Source organism: Orycteropus afer, unplaced genomic scaffold (genome assembly GCF_000298275.1).
Source record: "Orycteropus afer afer isolate SDZICR_OR568_19922 unplaced genomic scaffold, OryAfe1.0 scaffold00002, whole genome shotgun sequence".
NCBI classification, from domain to species: domain Eukaryota; kingdom Metazoa; phylum Chordata; class Mammalia; order Tubulidentata; family Orycteropodidae; genus Orycteropus; species Orycteropus afer.
Window position 1 is genome coordinate 30,651,823 of NW_006921589.1, and position 10,233 is coordinate 30,662,055.

Genomic DNA, 10,233 nt, shown 5'->3' on the forward strand with positions numbered 1-10,233 from the left:
AAAAAAAAAAAAAAAAAGACCACTTTTACTGGTCTGAAAGAGACTGATGGAAACCCAGAGACTGGGGTCCATAGTCAGCCTTCAAGCCTGGAACTAAACTCATCCCTGTGGCTAACCTTTCAGCCAAACAATAGACAGACTTATAAGGTACGTTAACACCAGGGAAGTACACACTCCTTAGCCCAAATCAACCATACGAGATCAAAATGGTGGCATGTGTCCAGGAATAAAGCTCAGGAAGCAGAAAGGGACAAGAAAGAAAGATGAATGGAAGCAGGAAACACAGGAACGAAGTAGAAAGAATGCTGTTACATTATGGAGATTGCAAGCATGTCACAAATCAAAATGTATGAACTGTTGAATGGAAAAATGCTCTATAAACTTTCATTCAAATCACACTAAAAAGTTAAAAAAAAAGAAAACTCTTAGGACAATTTCTTTGCATGTAGAAAAGAAAATAAATGTATAAAAAAGCAGAGAAGGTTATTACGTTTAATGGCTAGGGCTTTATTCTTATTTTTCCGTTTCTTAAATTTATGAGTCTAACACACTTTTCCAATGGCTTTCATAGGAAATGAAAGATGCTTTTAAGAGTGCCACATAGTCTTATAGGCATATTTTAAATGAATATTGTGATTTATTAAACATACCCTGAAATTCTGTGTCTCCAGTTCCGATATGGATCATATAAACTTTCACAAAATGCCAACGCATGGATTACAAATTCTTCAATAGATGTATGATCTGCTATTTCCTTCTCTTTTTTTTTGCTTTTTAACTGAGAATAAATTTAAAAATAAGATTTTACTTATTTAAAAATGTTAAGTCATATAACAAGTTCAACGCTCTTACCTACATCATTGAAACACCAGGTTTCATTCATTACCTAATAATGAATCACTTTTATTTGAATAAGCCTAACATTCTCTTTGAGGCTAAAAGAAAGTCTGTCAATTATATGGACTACATATACCCTTAGTATTTTCTACAAAGGGCTTAAAATAGTAACTAAACATCTTTTCAAACAATAATATGCTTTCAGTAAGACTGGTTATGACAAAAGAAATCTATAACATGACAAATTGTCTAATTTTTAAAAGCCATTTATAAAATACTTTAATTTTTAATTAAAATAACAAAACATAAAAACAACTGATTGCTCACATTCAGATAATATGCATAAGGTGTCTGGAACATGTAGTACCCAATAACAATTTAAATAATTCTCTCAATTATTACCTGTGAAAACATTTAACTTTACTAAAAAAAAAAAAAAAAAAAAAAAACTAAAACTTAGTTACTCTCAGTAGAGCAACAGAAAAGAATACTGGTTCACACCTACTTGCTGAATATAGAGTGTTGTCATGGTGATAACATGATTGATGTATGAACAAGTCCCAATTTCTTCCACATTAGATAGATTTCTGTAAGAAAAGAAAGAGTAGTCATGTATTTCTCACATATGAATGATGAGTTACATGTATGCTTATGTACTTAGCTTTAATCTTGAGACTATTCATTGGTAAACAAAATGCAAATTATGTTTATTTAAAAATCAATATTGTTATATATTTGTTTTCCCATTAGAATGTGAAATACATCTCAAGCACCAATTAACTACTATAAACAGAAAATATTTAAGAATTAGATGCTGATTAGTGTCTATTCCTCATAGAAAAATTGGAAAAATAACACAAAGTAGAAACAAAAGAGAAAATAAATCACCAATATTCATGCATTTTACTGTATTTTCCTTTTTTGTTTCCTATACATATTCTTTATTTTTTATATACTGTTTCCAGTATCCCACATGTCTAATTTTGTTTTTACATTTTATACTTTCCATTTTGCTTTTCAAACTTATAGTTCCCTTTTTAAATACATGTCTTTCTCTTCAATGACATTAAAAGTTTTTGAGAGAAGGGCCAGTATTTTTACATACTCCAAAGGGCACAGTATCTTGTCTTATTCAGAGCTGCAGGTCAATTGTTTTGTTTTTAACTAATTACAATATGGCCCTTATTTTTTCATTTTTATAAGAGTGGGAAATAACATATAAAATGCTAACATTTACTGTATCTAAAAGCATCAGTACTTTTCTTGGCATGATAAATTAAGTAAACTCTATTAATTTTCAGTTGTGAGAAACTGTGGCCTTGAACATTACTTTATATCACCATACTTGCTAAGAGAATAGGAAAAATTAACTGAATAAATAGACTTAATATAACAAGACAGACTGGCTTGACATCTTGGAGAAAACAAAGAGTAAAGGGCAAAGGTGAAATTAAAAGTTTCTGTAAAAGAGTTCTGTTTCCAGTAATGCCGAGTTAAGATCAACCTTCCTCCCAAGACTATAAAAGGTATGTTGTTGTTGTTGTTGTTATGTGCCGTGGAATCAGACCTGACTCATAGAGACCCCTCCTTGGGTTTCCGAGGTGGTATCACTACGAAAGTAGATTGCCCAATACGGCAATCTACTACGGCACTATATTACCAGAGCTTCCAAATAAAAGATATACAATATATTAAAGAAATCATTTCTTTTGAGGTAGCAGAAAGCTAACAAGACATAAACAATTACAGACCACAAATGCAAGAGAAAGAAAGAGAGAGAGAGACAAAGTCTGCATTCAGATCCATTTTTTGAATTCATTATTTCTGCCAACCCTGACAGAGATAGATGAGAAGATGATGAATACTTCTGACAGTTTCACAGTGCTAAAAAGGGACCAAAAATAGAATTCAGGGCCTACGAAGGGTAGTTTCTCAAACTCTTGAGACCACCAACAGGTCACACTCAAAAAGAAAGAAACAGAAACAGATCAACATTCACAGACACTGGAACCTAATTCACCTCAATCTTCAATATATTAGGGAATCCAAAGTTTCAAAAACTAATGAAAATTACCTCTAGAGAAAGATAGTATCCTCCTGGGCCTGTAATTATAGTTTTTCAAAACCACTGCTCAACATGCAATCAAAAATAACTACTCAAATAAATAACTACTCACTTGAAAAATTAAAATCAAAAATAAAGAAATAAAAGAAACAGATCCATAAGTTGGGGAGGACATACTTAAAAATAAATAAACTAACCCTTATTTATTACTAGTGGGAATGCAAAATGATACAGCCATTGTGGAAACAATGTGGGGTTCCTCAAAAAACTAAAAATAGAACTACCATATGACCCAGCATAAACCCAAAAGACTGAAACCAAGAGACTCAGACTTTAAACCAATGTTCTTTGCAGCCCTATACACAATAGCCAAAAGGTAAAAAACATCTAAATGCCCATCAACAAATTAATGTGTAAACAAAATGTAGTACATACATACAACAGACTACTACTCAGCCAGCAGGAGAAACGAAGTCTTGATACATGCTACAGTATGGATGGTGCTTGAAGACATTATGCTGAGCAAAATAAGAAAATCACAAAAGTACAAATATTATATTATGTCACTTATATAAGGAGCTCAGTGGTATAGTGCCTAAAGTATATGACTGCTAACCAGGAGTGGTTCAAACCCACCAGCCACTCCTCGGAAGGAAGACTGGGCAATCTACTTCCTTAGTGATACCGCCTAGGAAACCCAGGCGCTATGGGGTCGCTATGAGTCAGATCCAACTCCACCGCAGTGAGTTTGGGTTTTTTATCTTTCCACTTATCTAAAAAGACAAGAAAAGGGAAAAATATAGAAACCAAAGTTTAATAGTGGTTACCAGGGGCAGAGGGAATGGGGAAAAAAAGGGGTTGAGGAGGATGGAAGAATTACATTGATTAATGATAAGCCTGCAAAGCTAAGTACTGTAATGGCTATTGGTGAGTTGTATATAAAAAGTTGAACTGGCAAGACCTGTATGATGAATATATGTATAACAACAACAAAAAGAGCAGCTCCTGAAGCTATTTATGTACAACCAAACACCTTACAGGAATGGGTTCCTTCGTTTGAAGGTTAAAGGTCATGATTTCATGGGACATCCCAGTTAACGGGCCGAATAACATGTTTAGTGCTTCTATTCTACCTCCTAGTTCATTGTAGTGCCTGGGTCTTAAATGCCTGCAAGCAGCCATCCAAGACACAATAATTGGTCTCTTATCACCTGGAACAAAAGTTAGAAGGAACAGGAATAGGAAGAAGATATGGAATGTGTGGCTTATTGTCTCCATAAACAATTGATTCCTTTGCCATAAGACTAGAAGAACTGGATGGTACCAGGCTACCGTTAATGAACAATTTGATCAAGATTACACAGAAGAATTCTGATCAAAGGAGGGGAAATACAGAGCAGAATTTCAAACTTCAAGCACTCCAGACTTCTTGGAGCCATGGGGGCTTGATGAACCCCTGAAAGTACTGGCCTGAAATAACCTTTAAATCTTAAACAAAAATATCCCCTACTGTCTTTTTAAAACCAAATAATAGTAGGAAAAGAGTAGCAATCAGAAGAGAAAGTGGGGCAAGCTTCTCACGTATCAGTAATGTCCTATTTGTTGACCTGGGTGGTAACAACACAGCATATTCATTTTCTGACAATGTACTGAACTGGCCATTTATGATCTGTTCACGTTATGCATGTTATATTTCAATAAAAGACAGTACCAAGCCAAGGGCAAGGCAGTAGGAGCATTCTGCCGTGTGTACAAGGCAATAAAGGAGTACAATGTCTTTAGTGAATTTAAAGACAGTAATAAAACAAGTCAATCTCCTTTTTATTATCATCATGTACCAGCAATTCTAAACAACGTAAGTGATAAAATATTTCTTCCTGAAAAAAACTCTTCCATTAATCTAAGTTCTAATACCATCACTCTGGTTGTTATTTTAAAAATATGAGCTTCAAATAAACAGATTTTTATTACTTACCTTTTCATAAATATTGTGTTCTACATGGAATTTAATTCAGAGAAATCCTAGTTATACAATCAGCCCTTGAAAACTTGGGATTCAGTTATAAAAATCAATTTTCAGAGTAACTCTATAATGGTTTGGAACTGTTCCAGTTTACTTAAACCACAGTTCATGTCTCCAATCCCTTTGGCACTACCGGCACACCTTGGAGATACTGTGGTTTCCATATCGGACCACCACAATAAAGCAAGTATCGCAATAAAGTCACACAAATTTTTTGTTTTCCACTGCACATAAAATTTATGTTTAGGGACTTCCAGTAAGATGGAGGAATAGGCAGACAAGTCACACAGATCCTCTTCAGCCAAGAAGAATAACCAATTGACAGAGATACAGAAGATAATCCTGGAGCACTGAGCTTTGAAAGGAACTATAAAGAAGTGGATTAGGCACCAACTAGTGGAAAAACCTGAATGAAAACAGTGAGTACAGAGAGAGTTGGAGATGCGGACTGTCAGCTATTCTGACGGAACCAACAGCCTGAATATTTCCAAGTGGTGTCGGGACTTGAGAAGTGACCTGAAGATTAGCCCTGGTCACCAAGGGCTGAAGGGACGACTGCACTGGTGGCCTATGACAGCAAGGAGGGAGACAACCTGAGCTGTTGACTTTCTGCTGTCCAGAGGGTACAGCCATTTTGATTATTTACACGTGGCAGCCATTTTGGATATTTAAAGTAACCTAGGGCACAGCCATTTAGGATATTTATAAGCAGCAGCCATTTTAGATATTTAAAATAACGAGGGCACAGCCATTTTGAATCTTTACAAGTGGCAACCATTTTGGATTTTAAAGTGACACCATCTTCATTTGGATTCTAGGGAACTAAGAATAGGCTCTGTTTACTAAGGTCGGAAGGGACATACGAGAGGCTGACAACAGGAAAGGAGTGTATAAGTGTATAAGTGCTGTCAACTAGTTGAATAGAGGAGCACAGCACAGTATCCTGCTTGGTAGATAATATACAAACAAAACAAAGAAAATGAAAATTGTGGGCAAGTCACTCCAACATATACAATCACCAATTAAATATAAACACAAAAATGTCACAATGCCTTGGAGAAAACAGAGCACCACAGTCCACACAAAGAAGCAAGATAAAGCAGGAGAAACAAGGGACCAGGATACAGACCCAAAACACATCCCTGAGGAAGACACAGCATTGGAACTCTTTGATAAGGAATTCAAAAGAATTATATTTAGGTATTACAAAAACGGCAAGGAGGCCACATGTTGCGACCTCCTCTAACCCTACAAGGGGAAGGCAGGATTACCAGCAGTAACCCAAGGCCTATTACTGCGAGGACAGACATGTTGCCTCCCTCCAGCCCCTTCACCAACCGTTCCTCCCAGAGCACCTACCACCTCTCTCCTGGGTTCGGTAATTCGCTACAGTGGCCACACAGAGCTCACAGATTACGGGGTTTATTAGGGAAGCACCACAGGCTACAATTCAGGTTCAGGAAAAGTGCTCAGTCTCTCTCCCAGCCCACCATCCCTCAGCCAAGAGTCTCTCACAGTCTCTCTCCCAGCAGTGCTGGTCTCTCGGTGTCTCACTCAGCAATATGTGTCTCTTGCGTCTCTTTCCCAGCAGCGCATGTCTCAGGAGCCCGTGTCTCTTTCAGCAGCACGTATTCCTCAACCAGCAGTCAGAGAGAGTTCTGCCTCTAGGAGGCCTCCTTTTGAGCCTGGCAGGGTGGTCAAACTACCCAATTATAGCATCTGAATTCTAAGCACGTGAGAGAGAGTGGGACCCTCCCAGAACATTGTTTTATGCCACTCCCAACAAAAATACTCCAGGTGGACACCTTCAGCAATCAGGAGCTCCTCAGTTGCTCATAGCAAATCCCACCTTGGAGTTTACAAAGACTTATGGGTAGAAAAGTCACACAAAGTAATTTACACTGCAGGTATGTTCAACGAATTGAGAGACAGATCAAGGAAAACAAAGAGAAAACCTTTTAACAACTGCAAAAGACAATACAAGAACAAAATGACAAAATAAATGAAAAATTAGAAACGATACAAAATCTACAGACAGAAATCTAGAAGATTAATAGATTAATACTAAATCTTCAGAAACAGGTAAGACATTGAATGGACAAAAGAACAGAATTGAATGAATGGAAGACAGAATTAGTGAGATTGAAAGGAAATAACTGAAAACTTCTTTGGAAAGGGATCAATCAGAAAAAAGATCAAAACAAAATGAAAAAAGCCTAAGGTTCATGTGGGATACCATCAAAAGGAATAACCTACATGTAATCAGAATTCTCAAACAGGAAGAGACAAATAAAACCACAGAGAAAATTGTTGAAGATCTGTTGGAAGAGACCATCAAGAGGAATAACTTACATGTAATTGGCATTCCAGAACAGGAAGAGACAAATAAAACCACAGAGAAAATTGTCAAAGATTTGTTGGAAGAAAATTTTCCTAGTATGATGAAAGATGAGACTATATCCATTCAGGAAGTCCAACAAACCCCAAACAGGATAGACCCCAAAAGAAAATCACCAAGACATATCATCATCAAACTCACCAAAACCAAAAACAAAGAAAGAATCATGAGAGCAGCACAGGAAACATGAAAAGTTACCTACAAGGGGCAACCAAGAAGACTAAGCTTGGATTTCTCGGCAGAAACCATGCAGGCAAAAAGACGATGGTACGGTATATATAAACCCTGAAAGAGAAAAATTTCCAACGAAGAATTATTTACCCAGCAAAATTATCCCTCAAATATGATGGTGAAATTAGGACATTTCTGAATAAGCAGAAATTACGGGAATTTGTTAAAACCAGACTAACCTTACAAGAGATGCTAAAGGGAGCCCTTTGTACAGAGAAGCAACAACAGTCAACAACTGACCATTAACACACATGATGATACAACCCAGAAACCAACCCAATTATGGAAGTATCCAAAGTAAATAAGCCAACAAGATTGTAAACAGGGAACCAGAGACATAATTGACAAATGAGGACAATACAAACCAAAGAGAGGGAAAAAACTGTGTCATTACAGAGCTTCTAGATGGTAGGGAAGTCAAGACAACTACAAGATAGAACAGACTGTTCTGAACTTGGGAAGAAAACTATAAATCCAGGGTAACCTCAAAGAAAAATGATAAAATGATAAACCTTCACATCAAAATAAAAAAGAGGACCAGCACAAATATTTAGCAAATACTAAAACAAAAGCAACAAAGGAAGTGTTAACATGATTCATAAAGCGAGGTCAGCACAGAAAATTATACGGAACAAAGAAATCGACACCACGAAAAAGCACATAACAAAAACAAATTCATATTTGCCGATAATTACATATCTGGCAAGGGACTTATCTCTAGATTTATAGAAAACTCCAAAGCCTCAACAACAAAAGAATTAACAATCCAATTGAAAAATGGGCAGAAGACATGAATAGACTCAGGCAGCCAGCAAATATATGAAAAAATGTTCACGAACATTAGCCATCAGAGAGATGCAAATCAAAAACAATAAGATACAATCTCACCCCAGCACTAATGGTAAAGTTCAACAAGGCAGAAAATAACAAACGCAAGGATGTGGAAAGATTGGGACTCTCACACACTGCTGGTGAGACTGTCAAATGATACAACCACTGTGGAAAGCAGTATGGCGATTCCTTAAAAAGCTCTAATTAGAAATACCATTTGACCAAACAATCCCATTACTAGGTATATATCCTAAAGAAGTGAGAGCCAGGACAAAAACAGATATTTTCACACCCATGTTCATCATAGCACTGTTTGTTGTTGTTGTTGTTATGTGCCTTCGAGTCGGCCCCGACTCATAGCGAACCCTCCTTGGGTTTCCGAGGCAGTATCACTACGGAAGTAGGATTGCCCAACCTTCCTTCCGAGGAGTGGCTGGTGGGTTTGAACCGCCAGCCTTCTGGTTAGCAGTCAAGTGCTTTAGCCATTATGCTATCAGAGCTCCACTGTTTACAATAGCAAAAAGATGGAAACAACCTACATGCCCAAAAACAGAAAAAATGGATGACCAAACTATGGTACAGACACACAATAGAATACTGTGCAACACTAAAGAATAATGTAGAGTCTACAAAACACCACATAACATGGATGAACTTGGAAGAGATTATGTTGAAACAAGTCACTCACAGAAGGAAAAATACTGTATTAGGTCACTATTGTAAAAAGTCAAGGAAAGGTTTATATATGAAAGGAAACTTTCTTTTTTAGTTACCAGGGGTGGGAGGGGATGAGACGGAATGCTGAAAAAAAAATATACATATATTTCACTGACCCATGTCACTTTGTTGTTATTGTTGTTATGTGCCGTCGAGTCGGAGCCAACTCATAGCGACCCCTCCTTGGGTTTCCAAGGCAGTATCACTACGGAAGTAGACTGCCCCATCTTCCTTCTGAGGAGTGACTGGTGGGTTTGAACTGCCAGCCTTCTGGTTAGCAGTCAAGTGGCTTAGGCACTATGCTACCAGAGTTCCTAATTAAGTCCCTAGTTACCTACTAATTAATTATAAAATAGCTCAAAAACAATACAAGGGGAAATTCAAGAGGCATAAATCAATGGTTTTCAAATTATTTTTTACAGAGTTCACACTGAATGTGTTTAAAATTTCAGATGTCAGGGGTATTTTGAATCAGAATTTCCAAAATAAGGTTCAGGCTCTCTATTTCTAGTAAGATTCCTAGGTGATATTTACACACCAAAATTTAAGTAGCGCTGACCTAATCTATAAACCTAGAAAACAGGATAATCTACAGAATAACTCCATTTGGTAAAACCATAAAATGGAAAATTAGAAAACTACACTTTCACAAAGGTTAATAAACAGGAATAAAAATGTGAGTATGTTTACTGGTGAGGTCCAAACAGAAAATATAAGTGTAATAAATTCCTGTCAAAACAAAACCTCTTGTCCTCGTCTACTCTGAAGTAATTTTTTGTTAAAAACTCTCAGTTGACATAACATACTACACAAAACATTGTTCCACCTCCTACTGTGGCAAATAGCGACTGGGATCTTAAAAGCTTGCAAGCTGCCATCTAGATGCAATGATGGGTCTCTTCTCATCCAGAGCAAAGAAGAATGAAAAAAACCAAAAATTCATGGAAACAATTAGTCCTAGCGACTAGTATACCATCCAATCTGCAGCCTATATGACTATGAGACCAGAAGAACTAGATGGTGCCCAGCTACTACTGTCAACCACTTGGAAGAGGATCTAGGTAGTAGGTCCTGGATAGAGAGGGAGAACAATGTGGAACAAAACTCAAAATCATTTGGGAAAAATAAGGG

General features: G+C 36.8%; 1 protein-coding gene across 1 annotated transcript in view; it reads right to left on the minus strand.

The window, feature by feature from the left end:
• Positions 1 to 10,233, minus strand: part of NBEAL1 (neurobeachin like 1) — a 209,665-nt gene that overhangs the window by 157,322 nt on the left and 42,110 nt on the right. Inside the window, 2 exon segments of the mRNA XM_042783564.1 lie at positions 651 to 778; positions 1,343 to 1,424. Of these exon segments, the coding sequence (XP_042639498.1) occupies positions 651 to 778; positions 1,343 to 1,424 (210 nt within the window).